The following is an 18964-nucleotide window of genomic DNA, read 5'->3' as shown; positions in this document are numbered from 1 at the left end:
GTGTCCTTTAAGCGACGCGATATGTCTGTTATGACCAGAGGGCCCAATTTTATATTTTTAATTTTGATCTTCTCCACACTGTGCGTAGAAAGGTTTGGAAAAAAACGACTTAAAAACGTACTTGCTTCGCACTGCAACTTACTTGAAATGTGGAAAAGATTTCATTAAAAGGGAAAAGGGAAGTGAGGTAGTTCCAGAATAAAACAAGCTGTCCGACTTTACTTTAAAGATCAATAATAATAATAAATAGATTTCACAATTGGCAGAGTTATGCATCCCATGGTTTCTTACCAAGAGGTGATAGGTGGTGATCACAGCAATAACGGAGAGATGAACAGTCGTGCTGTAGCTCTAAGCGAGGGTTCAATATATTGTAAAAAGTTTGCGACGTTCGGTAATTCTGTTGTTCTTAATGCATGACGTAATGTCTACACTGGCTTTTGAAAGATGTATCAAATTATTCCACCTGCTTGAAGAACTCATTTAGGCAATCACTTATTTAAATTAGGAACTGAGCAACGTATTTTTCTGACAACAGGCTGTGGATTAAAATAGTTGTTATGCTATTTCGAAGTTACAGAAACGCAGCAATTGCGTTTATTTAATTTGGACTTAGGGACGAGGAAAGTCAGATACGGTTAGGCTAACGTGTTACACCATACTGGCCCAAATTTTCTGAAGCAATACAATGTATTTTCATGAATTAATGTTATTAATTCTTCGAATTCCTAGGCGAGCAAGTAACAATAAACCTTTGAACTATTGGAAGAGACTAACTATTTATATTACTTTGATTTTCATGCTTTTCGATACCAGTAAAAAGGAATACTCTGAGGAATGGTAGTATCAAGGAAAAGGAATGTAAAAAAATACATTTTTAGACATGGGTTCTTTTGTGTCTTCTTGTAAGTGCACCCATTTGCGCGATGAATGCACAGCTTTTCTTTCCTCTTATTTCACTATCAGAGAAAATTCCTTTTTCTTTCAAAGAGGTTTTCCAAAGTATCGTGAAAAGCAAATCAGTTTGAATTGATTGATCCAAGTAAAAACTAAATCCCAACACTGCAGTTTAAACCATGTTAAAGGAGATAAAGGGAAGCTTCTATAGTTGTGAGAAATTTTGAAGATATAAGCGAACCAGATTTCATATATTTTCGTCAATAATTTTAAAAGGTCATTCACCAAGTTCTAAGATCAACGGGTACCTGTTACCACCAGATAAGTCAAGAAATGAGGGCGGACCTTGCGCTAAGTTCCGAAGTAGGTTTAGAATATCCGATCGACGATTTTCCCTAAAGTTGGAGTTATTTAAGTAAATTTAACCAATGGAAAGTAAAACTAGTTCGAGTTAGTCGTGTTCGAGTTAGCTGATAGTAAATGACTGGAAAATGGGTTCAAACTCAGGGGGAAATCGCCACATAGTGATTAAAGAAAAGAGATTAAATCTGTATTAAACAGACCTATGGCAGAGAACAGGGATTAAAGAGGAACGTAAAGGACAGAGTCTCCGGTGCCTTCCCCTTAGCGTTGGAAGTTCTCTAGCTAAATCACACCTATCTGCGCCTTGCCAATACTTTAAAATTGACATCAAACAGGTATCAAGTTATAACATCAGTTTAAAGGCACTGATCTGGATTCAGATACGGTCAGTTGGTTTACAGGTTAGTACCTAGTAAGAATCAGAGTTAGAGTTTGGTAGAAGTGATGAGATTCAGAGTCTGCCACATAGTGATTAAAGAAAAGAGATCGAATCTATATTAAGCAGACCTGTGGCAGAGAACAGAGATCAAAGAAGAACTTAAGGAACAAAGTCCCCGGTGCCTTCCCCTTAGTGTGGAACATTCTCTCGCTAGATTCCACCTATTTGCGCCTTAAAAATCCTTTGAAATTGACATCAAACAGGTATCAAGCTACAACATCAGTTTAAAGGTATTTAAATGGGGAGTCGTTGACCGGAACGGAAAGGAATTCCGGAAATTGTTATCATAGTAACACGACGTTGGTAAGAAAGATTTTTTTTTTTTTTTTTTTTTTTAACATAAAACGATAACTTTACCATATCCGAATACAATACGTTGATTGAAAAGCTATTACTGCTAAATTACATTTGTGCATTGAGACTTTGATACATTAAATGAGGAACTATAACAAAAGTGAAAAAAGAAAAAGAACGTAAGGAGTATTATTTGAAGTGTTTTGGTGAGAGTTTCACTGTTGGCAGGTGTACCACTAAGTTTTTTATTTATTTACTTTTTTATTATTTAAATTTTGTTTTTATTTTATTTTGTATTTTTTTTTTTAAAGAGAGTTGAGATATTTTAACCGCATTTGTCAGGAGCTAGTTATTGACGGTATTTTCAATTAGGTCCCTTTGGTGAACTGCATTCACAAAGTCGTGGAGGACAATGGGCTTGTTGTTAAGTTTACAACTACAGATATAATAACGCATGAATAGTGTGACGTAGTCGAATTTCTTGGTGGTACTATTCTCGTTTAAGTTGGAGGTAATTCCGAATAAAAGTTCCTCCGTAGTTGGAGAGAACTGTGAATTGTACGTTGTGTTAAACCACCGAATGACTTTCTGTATGAATGATTTCGTAAAGGGACAGTGAATAAAGGTGTGATCGATTGAGTCTTTTTCCCCACAAAAGCAGCATTCTTCGTCAGTTTTAATACCATATTCAAAGTTGGTAAGAAAGATAGTTGCCATTTTTGCAATAAGTATATTTTTTAATATGAACCCGGTTAAACAAGCATGAGTCAATATAAATTTGGTCAGGTTAATATGTTACATTAAGAATGACAAATTTACACCGCAGATTAAGTAACTGATTTTTACTGAAAATATGCAGGAGTTAATAAACTCAGGTTATTATCACTTGAAAGAAATTAACCTTCTACATGGCAATGACGGGATTTGTAGCAAAATGAACCTTAACTCTCATCCTTTTTTCGGCTTCCCCTTTTCAATCATTTTAAACTAAGATCTTCAGTGCTCGGACACGTGTTATTGAAGGGAAGAACTGAATTCTTTATTACGCGAAATTATTGAAAGGAAAAAAATGGAACTGCACGCAGAAAGACAGGATAACAGAGCTGCTATTTCGTGTTTTAAATCATTGAGGTCTTGTTAGGGGTTTTTCAATGTCGCTTTATCGCTCGATTGCCAACGCACCTGTCCGGTCTGTTTGGTTAGGGTCAAATGTAACATTAGAATTATATTTTTTCCTTAGAAAATTTGTGGCGAATTGTTTAAATTGAAATAAATGCATGTTTTTCCTAGTATGAATGATGAGGGTGTCACTGAAACATTTTATTGATAAATTTGTAAATGAGAGGAAACATATTAACTGATTAAACAAAGTCGACATGACCTTTAAGGGGAGATTCGGAAGCCAAATGTTTCTACCCGTTTGTAATAACTACAATCTTTGCGACACAAAAACTTAGGGTAGAGGTATTATTTCTTAAAATCTAGTATACGAAGAAAAGGTAGTAAAATACAAAGTCAAAAACATATTTTCTCCGTAGTGCAACTTTCTTGAAATGCGGCAGAGTTTTTCTTAATAAAGGAAAGGGGAAGTGAGGTAGTTCCAAAACAAAACAAGCTATCCGACCTTGCTTTTAAAAATCAGTAATAACAAATAGATTTCATAATTGGTAGAGTTATGCATCTCACGGTTACTTACCAAGTGGTGATATGTGGCGAACACAGCAATAACGGAGAGCTGAACAGTCGTGTTGTAGCTCTAAGCGAGAGTTCAATATGTTGTAAACGTTTGCGACGGACGTTCAGTAATTCTGTTGTTGATTATATTGATTCTTAATGCGTAACTTTGACATTAGCTTTTGAAAGATCAATCAAATTATTCCACCTGCTTAAAGAACTCATTCAGGCGATCATGCATTTGAATTAGGAAAATGAGCAACGTATTGTTCTAGCAACAGCCTATGGATTAAAAGAATTGTCATCAATTGTTATTTCCAAGTTTCAGAGATTTTTGATTTTGCAGCAACTGTGTTTAATTAATTTGGACTTAAAAGAGAAGAAAGTTAGTTATGGTGAGGCTAACGTGTTGCACCATATTGGCTCAGATTTTCTAAAGCAACATAATGTATTTTCATAATAATAATTCGAATTCCTAGTCGGGTAAATAGCAATAAAACCTTTGAAGATCATGAATCGTATTGAAATCAGTCAACTCTACAGCGCCATCTTGCTGTTTCATATTTCAGGGATTGTTTTGGTTGCCATGCACATCAAATATTAGTTTTTTTATTGTTAACTCAGTGGGAAAGCTCTCATGGGTAGTCATGGTCTGTCAACTGACATCTCACGGATACTTTAGCATCCGCCTAGGAGGGCTTTTACTACATCGAAAAGTAAAATTATTGAAGCAAATGAACGATTTATATCAATGATGTAGACGAATCCCCGAGGCTAAGTTTTTACCCCTCAGCTTGTTAACTCTTGGTGAGCCCGTTTACAGCCGTCCCCTTTTCTTTTGGAGGATAGGGGACGGCTGTATACGAGCTAGCAACGGTCTTTTTGCTTGGCGGGAGTTACCAAATTCAAAAGAGTCATATGAAGTTTGGTTTCATCTTTTCTCCATCAACGATGAACTAATTTAAGTCCAGGGAATCGCATATTTTCATCTAGACTGAAGGTTTAAGCTTGTTAAAAAAGGCATCATAACAATATTTCCTTGATGATTGGAGAATTTGATGTGGGCTTGCTCGCCGGGGCAAGTACAAGTCGATCAATTATACGTTGGGAATAAACCAGAATCTACGATCAATTAGCCTCTGATACTCCGCATTATCATATCATGGTCAAGGCTTGTCTAACTCTCAGCAAACCAGAAGAAAAATTTTTGCACTTAAAGAAATCACATTTTCACAATGTTTTCTTTGAGGATATAACTTTTCTATTGCACGTAATCTAAGTATTCAAATATTACGTCTTCATTGGCCAGGGTTGGGGGGACCGAATCCTACTCGGTTTCTTTATCCTGCCGGCTCTTCACTTCCAGTATCCTCGCACTCGACATTGTTCGGCCAATCACAGACGAGTATAGCGGGATTGAACTTAAGTCCCGCAGGACATGACATTTCATGTGTGTTACCAGCCATGTCACACATTATGTAACCAAAGCAGTTATTAGGATCAGCGTGCACCCCAGCTGCATGGCTTTGAAAAGAAATAAGTGAATTCTTCCGCCAGAAGTTAGACCAAGGAGCAAAACAAGACATCCAGGTGTGTTTAGTGATGTTTTCCTTTTTTTACGGCGGAATGTAAGGGAAAGCTAAAGAAGATACATTTTCCCGGCTGTGATAAAGAGGACTTTGCGACCGGAATGCGATGTAAAGAAATTCTTTGAAAGTCAATGATTGTATCTGAGAATAACAATGAAGCCACCTTCATCTTCGATGACAGTAAATAATGCAGTTTAATTATATTTCTACACATATAAAGAGCTACGTCACGTAATTTTGAAGAACTTTTATTGTCCCAACAAATTGGCAATAAACCTTCAGTAAATAATCGTTCACCTCAAAGAAGAGAAACCCTAAAGAGGGACACGATGATGTAAATTGGTAAACATGAAAACATTAAGGTTGAATTCTTCAAGATAGACATAGACAAACCATGACGAGGTTCCTTTTAACGGGTCCCAATTTTTTTTTCCATACTTCCTCTGATGCTTCTGAGGTCTAACTTTGGCCCCGATGACACATTGCGCCACAGCTAATTCGACTGTTCAGCCTTTTTGGCAAAGAACTCAGAACATTTACAGTATTTCTATCACCAAAGGCTTTTCTTACCTGAAGCTCTTTTCTCCAACGCTCTTGACAACACCTTTTTTGCAACCTGTGCATAAGTAAACATGGAGTCATTTAAGACAATAGTATTTTTTCATTTGATGTGTTCTAACTCTCCGAGGCGGAAAAACAGTTTCACTCTAAGTCGTGAAGATGCATGAGAGTGATCATTGTAGTAATGAACTTTGCCCAAGCATGTAACAGTTATTCACGATCGTATCGTTTGTAAAACCTTTAGTAAAGGTATCATCTAGCAGAATCAGATAACATCGACGGTATAAAAAAGTTACCTGCGTTTGCCTAAAAAGTGGTAAGATAGGCTGAAGAGACTGATGAATCGTCCCAATGAATATGGTGCTGGATGGTTCCCGAATTTAAACATTCTTGTTCCAAAGAAACAGAGAAGAAGATCTAAACCATAGCGTCGTTGTAAAACATTGAAGCGCTTTTCTTTCCACATCAAAAATCTCTGTCCTTGAATTCAATTTCTGTTACGCCTGATTTGAGCAGGCTCTGAAAGCATTTTTTTCAATTAAAAAAAAAGAGAGAGATGGGACTGTACGAAGATATTTTCTTTATTTTTGCTGCTTACTCTTAAACAAGGAGTTTTATTTTGTTTCGTGTTCTGATAGAATGACTCAGGAAGCCTAGGGTAAAAAACTGAAATAACGCTTTCCTTGCAGAACAGAGATGAATGAAAATCTGAAAAGAGTGAAAAAAATGTAACAGCTTCATCGGTGAAACAAAGAATCGTTTAGAAAACCTAAAACAAAACTACGTCGCTTTCTAACTTCCCCGTAATTTAAATAAAAAACATGACATCTTCATGTTCTTTTCATTAAAGATTTCAGATTTAAAAATCTAATTTTCCGGTTCATTCATCGCGTGTCTGCTTTTACACTTTCACTCCCAGACTATGACACCAAAGAATTGTTTAACGTGCAATTTCCCCCTACAATATCAATATATTCTTCAGCCAACATTTTGGAGAATAAAGAAACTTATCAGCTGGACGGTGTCAAATTGACGCAACACTTCATTCTCTAAAATTATTTACTGAGATATTTGTTACATTTGCAAAGGAGACTTAGTGAGATCATGAAAGTTAAAGGCCTAAAATTGAGTTCATCATTTTATTTTGCAGACTATGTTCAGTTTAAGTTAAGTTTTAAGCAACAAATCTTTGCCAAAATCTACGACTATTTAAAGGTTAAATCCTCTGTCTTTGAATGTCCAGTGCAAAACATTTCAGTTTTGTAAAGCGGGAAAGATTGTTTCTAAATTTATTTTTTTTACTATTAACCTTTTACACAAGAAGCTTGTATTGTTTGATATTCTAGTCGTATGACTGATGGAACCAAAAGCAAGAAACCGAAATACGACTTCCCCCGCAAAACAAAGATAAATGCGAATAGCTATTGTAAGAAAGACGTGAAACCTTCTGTAAAATAGAAGTAAAATGGGTGAATAAAAAATTGATGAACCGAAGAGGGACAAACGGTTACCAATTATAAAGATTGAGCTCGATTTCTACAGAACACAAAAAAGGCCGTTTAGGAACCTGAAGATCAATCGCTCATCATCCTCTCCATAAATTAAGCGCACAAGGTTAAATTATCAAACAGACTAGATTTTTCCACCTTGAATTTATTTGAAATTTAGCAATACTGTGTGATTTATATCATAACCTGCGTTACAACTGACACTGGAAAAAGTTAAGCTACTTAGGACGGCCAAGGAGACAACATTAGAAGAGCCGGGCCCAACGGAGATTTTATGAGAAGAATTTCTGCTCATTTGATGAACATATTCATGAGAAAATTTCAATTTCGAATGGCCTTACTTCACTCATTGTTTACATTGGGAACACTAAAAACGGTTACCATCTTTCTGAATCTTAAAACTTGTTTTGCCGAAGATAACTGACTCCCCGCGTGAAACGTAATATGTAAATCATGTTAGCATTTGTTAACTTCTCATGGCGGTTAGGGCACAGATTGGGCATGTCTATTTGATTACATTCACACAAGCGGTTTGATTGTTAACAACTGATGAAAAGGTATGAATGAAACGAATTTGACTCAACACGGTAGGAGTACTGATGTTAATGCGTCAGATATTCTTTACCCAAGGGATACAAAGAAAAATTTGAAAAAAGATGGAGTTTATTAAAAACGACGTCCTTCTATGGCAATTCATGCTGTGTAAGAATATTAATCAATATAATAATGGTCTATGTAACAGCAGCTCTGATTATAAAGGCGCTGAAATATGAATTGGAAAACTGATGAGAGGTCGCATTAACACATTAGCACATTAACAATTAAATATCTTACTTACCTCGACCCTAACTCTGAACGCTTTATTGCTTTGTATAGTGAAGCAGCCAAATTTAGAATTAGAATCAGTAGTACGTGTCTATTTTAAGGTTATAGACGTGTGGTGAATCTCAGCCCATCCCTGAGGGGCCGAGATTGAGTATACATTGTAAGACAAGTCGGGGAGAGGTTTGTGGGGAATCTGGCACTAATTATCAGTACCAAAGCCCGGACAGACCTCTCGCTGGCTTATGTTCCTGAAGACCTCATACGTTCGTGCGGGCGAAGAAGCGCTCGTGACCAAATGCAAATAATGAGGTCTCGCATGCTACTGTATCCTCGCTCGTAGCCTTTGTTCGCTCTCGTCACGCAACGGAAGGAGAGAGAACGTGTTGCGTGACGAGACCAAACGATGGCTCTGAAGGAGACAACAGTGAGTGTTGCACCAATGCAGTTTATTTTTGCTTACAATTATTTAGACAAAAATTAAACGATGTTTTCGTTGGAATCTTTTGAAAAACAATTTTTTTTCTTGTACAAGAATGCAAACGCCAATTATTTGGTGGCCCATCCTAACCCGCAAAACGCTTGCATGCGTTGCATGCCTATGATTACACTGCGTGGCCAAGAGGAGAAGAATCTCGTTTTACGCAAAGCTTAATGCGATCAACGATCTGTCAGCCTGCAGGCTTGTCCTCTTTAGTGCTGCAGCGGACGCGAATAACATGAACAATATTTTTTTTTATATATTTATCAGATATATTCGCTTCAATTTTTGAAAATTAACTAGTAATTTCTCATGCAATACAATATCAATTCGTTTATAATATCCAGTAAACAGATACAGAAAAAAGCCAAGCTTTTCAGACAAAGCGTTCAATTGATAGAACGCCAAGTTTTCTCAACTGATTCAGTAGGCTATAAGAGAGAATTTCTAATTTGATCGTGAGGATTAAACAATAAAGTTTTTCTCTCGATGAATTTTATGACTAACTTTGGCCTTACAAGCAACACAAAAAGTTGTGCTATTTTTAATTCGGAATGTATGCTTGTGTTTGCTGCTTGTTCCCTCCTTTCTGGAGAAAATCAAGTCAAAAAGCTTATGCATTGAGGTCCACTATAGCCTGCCACGAATCTCCCATAGCTCATTGGTAAAGCGTCCGAACACAGGCATACCACACTATGTATTCGTGGTTAATAATTGTTGACATGAGACAAACAAAATCTACGAGGGTAATGAATAAGCTCTGAAAATTGCCTGCCTAAAATTGCATCTCGGTCTGAATATCAATGATGGAATGTTAATTGACGTATCTGTGATATTTTAAAGCGTCCATGGGCCGTTTGAAGCGTCTCTTTACGAAATAACTTTTGGCCGGTGGCCGTTAGTAGAAAAAAGTAATTTCGTAAAAATACCCTGACAGGATGAAGAATCATTTTAAAATAAAGAGACGGTGGGGATGTTTTTCGCAAGCTTTGGCCAGGAAAAACGTCTGGGTTCCATGTCAGATATCGCTTCAAAGTAATACCGTGGCGGGCCACAGGCGAATCACCTTTCGAATATGTTGACGTATATAAATATACTCAGGAAATACGGAGAAATGTATGGAAATTACGAATGAAACGCTGAATGGTGAAAGATTTAACGTGTCTTGGTCTGAAATTCTCATCGAAGAAAATGTCCCCTGCAAAGTCGACATACCAAGTCTGTTGAATTCCTTATTCAAATAAGTTTGCTTCGATATGGAAAGAGAATGTTTCTCATCTAAATGCCGGTGTGAAGGAGACAAAGACAGTTATTTGACGACTTCATTGTTCATCGTACAATTTTAGAGATATTTTAGTTTGATGATCAAGTGAACAATATAATTATATTTAAAATCTTAATTTTCTTTTTTGTTTTAGCTGAAAACGAGCTGCACTCCGCAATTTCTACGAACCAAAATTCTACTCATACTCAGGCGTTCCTCATCGAAAACTTCACGCGAAAAAACGAAAAGTATTTTTGGTTCCTTCTCAGACACATACTCCTCTCCACTTTAGGGTGTTAGACCTAAAGCGAGGTCGCAAGATGGCAAAAAGTTCACAAGATGGACTAGGATTAAAACCTTATCTGAAATGCGTTGTACTTGACAAGTTCTTTCAACTTGTCCACAATAAAGAAATGCCCATTTTCGTCATAATGTCTTGTATCACCTTTGTGCTCTCATCTGTCCGTATCTACCATTTGGCCGGTAGCTTCAGGATTATTCAGGTAACCTGGGAGAAATTGTCACTTCATACAGACGCTTAAAGACAAAAAGCGAAGACGCGCCCCAAAGAACGATTAAGATTAAGTGAGTATACAGATTTACTTCAACATTAGCCTAACGTTTGGCCAGGAGACGGCACCCGCTTGGGGACAAATAGCGAGGACACGCGCACAGTGATTTTCCCCCTAAGAGAAATTTTACCGCTTTTGCCGAGACAGAAAAGAACCAATTTTCGTTCGGTTTTTGGGAGTAGTCGTTCTCATGCTGAGATTGAAACCTGAGTGAATGAGCCCGCGGCTTTTCAGTCTAAAGAAAACAGGTGTGGCATCGGAAGTCATGGGTAACCTGGCCTTGAAAACGTAGCTTTCTGGAGCGTACTATGGTTCGCTTATAATCAAATACAACCTTTCATAATTGTTGGTTCTGTGATACACATTTCATCGTCCTGATCTGGACCAAGAAGAGCGCCGGTGGTTACATCAAACATTTTTAAGTACAGAACTTTACCAACGAGTGTCGACAATTTTTGGGAGGCGCTCGTTTCGAACCTTGGCCTGCGAGCAAGGTCTTATTCACACTGCTGTGTGAGCGGCTAAGCCCACCAGAGATCTGAGTAGGGTCCTAATACTAGATTCCTGGCATACTTTTCACGAATTTCGACGCTGTTACTGCATCGTTAATGAGAGGTGGTTTCTCTTTGAGTGATGAGCTTCCTATTGCATGAAAAGAAGTTCATCATTCTTCTCCCATTCAACAATTTATCATAAGAGTTAGCTTTTGCACAACCGTAATGATTCGATTTAGCACCACAGGCGCTTCTTTACTTTTGCCAGTTGAAGGGAGGGCACTTATTTGAAACAGGGCGCTCTCCTCAAGGGGACAGGGTGCTTATCTCTTTTTTGAGAATCAGCAGAATGTGAAACAAAGCTTTGATGTTTATTATTGGACTGGGGATCAAAAAGACTGGAAAACTCACTTATTGTCCGTGGGCCCTTCCTTGCTAGAACGACTTGCCGAGCAATTGTTGCAAAAGACAGGATCTTTCGTTTTAAGAAACTGAGCACTAACAGCGACATAATAGTTGAGAAACTGAGACGAAGACTACTTTTTTGTCGTGAGGCTTCACGCGAGCAATTAAAGGAAGATGGACCACGGTTGATCTCAGTGTACAAGCGCTTTAGCAGTGCAATTAATGAAACAGAATAGGGGCGCTTATAGGAATAAGGGTGCTTACTCAATACGGGCGCTTATTAGAAAAGGGGCGCTTATTGGCAAAACAGATTCGAAGGGGGCTCTCTTAGAGAGCGAGTGCTTATTGGAAAGAGGGAGCTAAATCGAATCATTATGGTACCTTACATTCCAGTTAGGGAGAAGTGCACCAAAATTTCCCAGATTTCTTTCTCCTTCAGGCCACAAATGCGTGGCAAGAACTTCTCCCATGCCAAAACCCGGGAGTGAAGATGAGTCACATCGTCTTCCTTTTAAGGGATTGTTTGCATGAAGGTGGGGTACTCCAGGTAGGCCTAGCCGTGCTCGAAAAATAGCTTGCGTTTACGAACAATTTTTACAACCCCAGGATACCTGGGTGAGGTTGTTGGCGCTTGTAAATGTAACATGAACGCGACCCTGGCTAGGCGGGTTACCCTCCTTGAGACGTTTACATGGCACATTGCGACCTTTGCTGATATGGTTACCCTACCCGACAGACCGAGCCACTAGCCAGGGCAGGCTAACACATCTATCATGTAAACGTGATCAAGGTATAATAACAGATTTCATCAAGGATGGAGCTAAAAGAGGGAAAAACCAGCCATATCATTTTATCCTGTGGCGACAGATGTCATTTTTAATTATGTTAATAACTCCATGTAATCAGGCAAAAGTTTCGGCCTTTGTACCACCCCCCAGATATTTGAGCAGAAAAAAATAGTGTGATATCAGGGACAGAGGCAAACCTATTGAGGGAGGCTCGCGATTCTCATCCCCAGATTCTAGCATCTCCGCTAGGAATGGCTGGGACCATGGTATAGATTTGGCGACCAAAAGATAGAAAAGACGGTTTGCATTTTTCGACTCGAGCGTTCCTGTAGAGCTCGATTAAAAAATTGAGCATTTTTGAGTAATCTTTTTTCTTAAGTTAAGGTAAAGTAATGCGATATTTTGGTGCTTTTGAAAGTTGTGCTCTTTTTCTTTACAAATGGAAAACATTAGTCCGTCAGGGAACAACAGGGATTTAAGTTCATAAGTATATGCCTGGAGTTTCAAACTTTCATTGGCAAAATTCATATTCATGTAAATCCTGTTTGTCCTTTAAGTTCACGCCTAAGTTTAGAAGAGTATCAGTTAATTGAAAGAAGCTCGGCTGACATAGCTTATGATCTAGAGGATATTTCTTGCCTAGGCGTAAGTGACAGTATATTCAACCCGCCAGTACATAAAGCATTGAAATAGTCTTCGTTTTAATTCGTAATGTTTTGTGTGGTAGAGAAGTTGGTTAGCTGAGGCAACGAACTCGACTTATGTGCAGCGAAACTTGTAGCGAACTTGAACGTCGCGAACTCGGCATGTGGTGAAACTGGCGTAAACCAGAATCGACACGAAAGGTTTTATTTGATCTTGTGAAATTAGGTTTGAAACATGTTATTAAAAGTCACTTTCAAGGAAATGAGGATACGTAGTTACCCTTTCTCTATGAACAAAAAAAAATTGCAGAGAAATCACAATCGTATATTTACAAATAACTATGTCCTCAGTTTAAATAAGGAATTGTCTTAGCCCCTGCCTTATTCGGTATCAAACGTGAACAATCTACCATCAACTTTCAGGCATTGTTTTTCTGGAAGCTTTAGGTTGACAACATCGAAGTTTACATTTTCTTGTGAATGGTGCAAACTCTTATGTTAATGGTATTCTCGTATGAATTCGTTACTGGCGTTTTGGGTGAGTCCTGTTCTGTTGAAACCAGATAAGACGAAGTTTATGCTCCACAGTAGTCGTCAACTGCTTTCTCAGCTCCGTGATTTTCGTCTGTCGCTGCATGAGAAATGCTTCCTACCGGAAAAAGTAATTAAGTATTTTGGCGTTACATTTGATCCAAACCTAACTTTTTAAGATCTCGTCCCTAAAACTGTTTTTAACCCAATGACTAACCCAGTTCAAATCAATAGCATCAAGCATATGTTTGATATAAAGATCCTGATGAAAACAACTAAGATCCAAGAATTCAATAAAATGTTTCATGTTCGTCCGTTCGGTCGCAACACAGCAACCACGCACCTCCTTAACCTTCAAGTTTTTCAACCTCAGTTGCCTAACAATTAATACTTGTATATTGACAGAAAAGTATTAGATTATTTCATCGACGTTTATTTTCATCAACACAAAGTGAGTATTCTGTGAGTATTCTAATACATTAATGATCTAGCTTGGTGTTGTAATGTAGATTCTCTTTCAGGATTCAAACTTTCAACTTTGTTTTGTTACTATTTGTCATCGTTATGTCTTTGTTCTTTGTTGCTCTTAAATCCCTCAAAAGTTGTTGCAGGCGAGTCTGAAGCTTGACATCCTTTGTTTAGAATTGTGCAAGTATAATTATGCTTAAGTTACATGTACCACATTTCAGCATGAAAATTTATTTGAATAGCGTTTTCAAATACTCAAGCTCAAGCTTTCGATTACAAAGTTCTTAGAAATACTGATATACCCATTCCACAAAGGAAATTTTGAGATAATCGATTTTTGACATGATACGTAAGTTTTCAAAAGGTGGCAACCTGGAAAAGCAAGGGTCGTCCTTCACTGAGGCCTGAAATTATTGGATGGCCTCCTCTTTAAGTTTAAGTTTTTTCTTTGGCCTGCCTTCCCTTCTTCAATCTTTTTGGCACATAAATGTAGATTTATAGCACCTTTTTTGTATTTTGATGCATTAAGTTTAAAGTAATAAGAAAATTTCATGTCCTGCTTTTTATCCTCCTCTGGTTTTTTGCACAAATAATCTAGTCATTATCACCGACAGAATCACTCTTATTGTCCACAGAGCATGTAACAAGTTGATAACCCCCTTATTTTTTAAATGAAGAAAGGAAAATAGCCCCCGCTCTTACCTAAGGCTCTTCAAAAAGTCATTGACTCCACGTTCCCCCTCTACATAATTAATAAATGGTCCCTAAATTTCCTTTAATAAACTGTTCAACAGCCAGTAAGAAATTCTGATAAAATGAAGGACCAGAAAATAAACTAATTGGAGCTCCGCTTTTAGGCTTGGCCAAATCTATGTAATTGTCATCAACTCTCCGCCGAAGTGAAGGTGGTTAGTGGTGGATATTTACCGAGCCGCAAAGCAAGGTAATCATCCACTGCTAGTTACCGACACTGAAGTGAATAGTTTTTTAAGTATATGCGAAAACAGCGACATAATGTAGCACAAAAAGATAATTTTAACTAATTTATTCCTGCAACGCGAGGGAGCGCAAAACTTGCGAGTTGCTCGGAGATAAATAGTGTAATATTCCTCCCTAGGTATTGTTATTCATGAGATGGTAATAAGGTATGGAGAATCACCCTGGCCGGGAAAGCCTAAGTCAGGCGAAGGGGTGATGGTGAGACGGATCAATCTGACCGGGGGTGGGATGGGTGGGAAAACGCTTCGATGCGCAGAACACAGCCCAAGGCCTCAAGTGAAATGACAAGGAGTGATACAAATCAATCTATTATATCCAAAATCCCTAGGGACTAATTACCAATGCTAATTGAGTTAGCATAGTGTAATATTCCTCCCTAGGTATTGTTATTCATGAGATGGTAATAAGGTATGGAGAATCGCTCTGGCCTTCCCAAGCCTACACCCACACTCATATGAAATGAACAATCACACACTCTAAGAAAAGAAACACAAAGAACTCTTTAATCCTCTTTCCAATCCTTACCTAATACATACTATATCTAATCATTAACAATAACCTATACTATAATAGTTCAAAACTTCAATAAAATAAATTAATGAAAAAGCTTGGGAGAATCCCACAAGATGATCCTGATGTTTTTACTCCTGCCCCGCTTGTAAAGGGAGATCCGGTAGTTTAGCCGCCGCGCCAGCTGGATTCACTACTTGCTTAAGTTTGATATAGTGAAGCGCCGTCTTACTAGATTTCCAGCCAATGTGGCCCATGATTTCACTGAGACTTACGCTTCGCAATGCTAAAGATACAGCCGCCCCACTGCGAAACCCATGAACTGTTAAATGACTACTAGATAACTTCCCAACTAGCGCGGAAACATAAAAACCCAATCGCACTTGAGCCGCCGAAGACTTCAAATGGCTGAAACAAACTCCGCCAGATTTTGAAATAGAGCGAAAAAGGAAACCTGGCGCAAGGTTAATACGTAACAGCTTACACACATCAAAATACATTTCCAAACTCCGGACAGGACAAATCAAAGGATTAGATCCCCGCTTAAAGGCAAACACATTTGCGTCACCTGACCTGAGAGACTTTGCCCAAACATGATTGAACAACAAACCAGAATTATCCGAGAAACGTAAAACATCAGATACTTTTACTTGTAACAAATCAGCTGCTCAATCACCAGCAAAAAATAATGCCTTAAATAAAGCCTGATCGCGGGCATACATAAAAATCTGAATTGCACGCAAAGTCTTGTGCCGGTCACATCTAGGGATGTGACCGGCACAAGAACCGACTTCTTGATACCAATGGTATAACCGAGATCAACCAACACAGAAAGGACAACGAATATGGCACTTGTAGCTGCCAGCAACCTGAACTGCAAAGATCTGTCCGCTGGTAATGTGGACCAAGACCCAGTCGGTCGCAAAAGCTCTCCATTTAAGCGATCGTCTATATAGAGAGAACAAGGAATCCCTTAAGCTCTCAAGAAACCTGTGGCGGCCAGACCAATGGTATGATAAACATAAGGGGAGATTTTCCATCCGAACGGAAGAGTCGTACAAACAAATCACAGGCCACCAAAACTAAACCCAAAGTATGATTGCGAGGAATCTGTCAACATCACGTGATCATACCCGGACTTGTCGTCGCACTTGGTCATGAACGATCCGGGGTAAACATACCTAGTCACTTCACTCAGTTTATCCAGGGAAAACGGCATATCTTTCATCCAAAGGTTTAGAAACTTCGCGTCAATACAAAGTCGAGGTTTCATAGGTTCAACCGTGAGTGGCAACACAAGATGGGGGGATCATCGACACCCACTACCCCCCAGACTCTAACAGCGCCGGTTAAAACACGATTCCGAATCTCCTTGGATATAAATTCCGTAAAATTTTTACAGTTTACATGATTCGGGAAAATCTTCTTAGGTGGAACAGTAGACGAATATTTAGCTCTCTTGAAAACTCCCGCAAAAGGTCTTGAAAAAAAGATGTCGACTTTATTTCTAATCCAATCCAGAATACAGTTCCTCAACGGATGACCTTCAAGTACCAGCTCCCAGGCGGCTGAATTACGGTGAAGTCCACCTGACACAAAGGAATCCGGATCCCTTAAATGTAAAGTCCCCAGATCCGGAACCTTACCAGATAAGATAACACTTTCCCAACACACAGCCACACCCCCCTGAACGGGAACCCCCGTCATATCCACCCATAGGGTCTCGTTTCTTGGTTTAATTGCCGTTGTCTGTAGTTGAAATTCCGTAAGAACGTAAAAGTTATTCACAGCAGCTTTACGCTTAGTACCACCCAAAATCTGAGGAAAAGAGGGCAAAAAGAGAGATCACCTATGAGAAGACCTGGCGTTCCCGATCAGGAGGGAGCAGCCTCAATTCGCCTGAAAACAGGTCGTCTGGTGGTCACCATATGTGATTAACCAGCAGGAGCTACTCTACCCCGATCCAGAACTTACAAGAGTGAATTAAAATTGAAACAACAACAGACACCGATTGACACAATGAAAAGGAAGCCTTTAATGCAGAGAAACACACGGCATAAATACTAGAAACTGATCAAACATTGGGAAAACGCCTTAATCCTGTCAATACATTCATTGTTTTTGAGGTGCCTCAACTCCTTGATTATAAAGGCGAGGCCTCTTAGACTGAGGGCCTGGCTGTGGACGCGAGGAACAGAACCTCTGATAATGCCCATATAGGCCACACTGAAAACACTGGACTTGTGATCTATCCCCGCCTCTCCCCCTTGGCATGAAACGATTTGCACCAACTCCAGGCACTCGCAACGCTTTATCTACGGCAGCAATCCGCTTGAGTACCACTTCATCCTCCTTATCTCCCAAGAGGGCTTCAAGATAGCGCTTAAATTGCATGTTTGAGGCCCACATTTTATTTTGCAATGCTGTAAGCACTGCAGAATAAAATCCAGCTTTAGCGTGTTTTATTTCCTTGGCCACAATCTTCAGATTCACTAGGTAATCAATTGCCTGGTCCTTCTGGAACAACGGAGAACGTATTAGGTGCTGTAAATCCTCCAACACTGATTCAACAGATTTCTTTTGGGAATCTTCCAACTTCTTAAGTCTCTCTAAGACACGAGCAAGGTCACCCTCCTCCTATATCACAGTATTCAAAAGGCAAGATAAAAAATCACTGATCCATTCATTTCCTTTCTTTTCATTACTCAATCTCATAACTGATCAAGCACAGTATAATACAGGCTGAAAAAGAACAACACCGATTAGATTACAAGTTAAGAAATATTACATAACATTAAGTTAGATTAAATTAAATTATCAAAACCTCAAACTTCCAGCAATAACGATGAACGCTCCTAGCCTCACAGGCCAAAAAATGTTTTAAAAACACACAACGGCAGAGCAGTCTTTCGTTTTTTTTTTTTTACATACCGTACAACTAAAAGCTACTACACGTAAGCTTGCACAATCAAAAGAACGGCGACTGATGCTCAGGCATCACACTCCAACGAAGCAAAGCACGGCAACAGAACTTTCTACATCAGCAAGCAATTTCTTAAACGAGGGGCTACAAAGTAAAATTCAAGGCACAAAAACAAAAAAGGCTAAAGGAGAAAAAATTTATTCCTGCGCGCTAGCATCACACTACCACAACCGAAGGTGAACATAATAATAATAAATAAGATCTTTTGACAGGGAGCCCACGTCACAAAGTGTGGTTTTCAGTGAGGCTCTGCATAAATCTAACGTAAGGATAACAGAAAATATAAATATGGTTATCAAGAAAAGGATAAAAGGGTATAATCAATAGAAGAGACTACATGTTTTTAACAAGACGTCTAAAAACTGAAAAATCGGAAATGTTCCTAATGCCGTCTGGGAGAGCGTTCCAGTCATCTACTGCATGACAAACAAACCGATGCTGACCCCATGTACGCTTTGATTGTGGTTTACAAATGTTGTTATTAAAACGAGTGTTATAATCATGCATGTCTTTAAAATGATTAAAATTAAAATTCCAATCAATTAGTCCATTCAAGGACTTAAAAACCAAAAATAGACGATGAGATCTTCGCCTTTTTTCCAATGTATCCCAACCAAGTAGATCAAGAGCTTCTGTTGCTGATGAATGCTTTGGCATATCTAAAATTAATTTAGCTGC

The 18964-nt window shown here is 38.6% G+C and overlaps 1 protein-coding gene across 1 annotated transcript in view; it reads right to left on the bottom strand.

The window, feature by feature from the left end:
* Window positions 1-17401: 17401 nt before the first annotated feature.
* Window positions 17402-18964, bottom strand: part of LOC149047018 (uncharacterized) — a 5630-nt gene continuing 4067 nt past the window's right edge. The window contains exon 2 of the mRNA XM_089203907.1: window positions 17402-17940. Within this exon, the coding sequence (XP_089060033.1) occupies window positions 17416-17940 (525 nt within the window). The 3' untranslated portion in view covers window positions 17402-17415. The remainder of the gene's footprint in view (window positions 17941-18964) is intronic.

The sequence above is a fragment of the Pocillopora damicornis genome, chromosome 4 (genome assembly GCF_964200805.1).
Source record: "Pocillopora damicornis chromosome 4, jaPocDami1.2, whole genome shotgun sequence".
Lineage (NCBI taxonomy): Eukaryota > Metazoa > Cnidaria > Anthozoa > Scleractinia > Pocilloporidae > Pocillopora > Pocillopora damicornis.
Note: the sequence above shows the minus strand (reverse complement) of the source record. Positions and strands in the feature narration are given on the sequence as shown.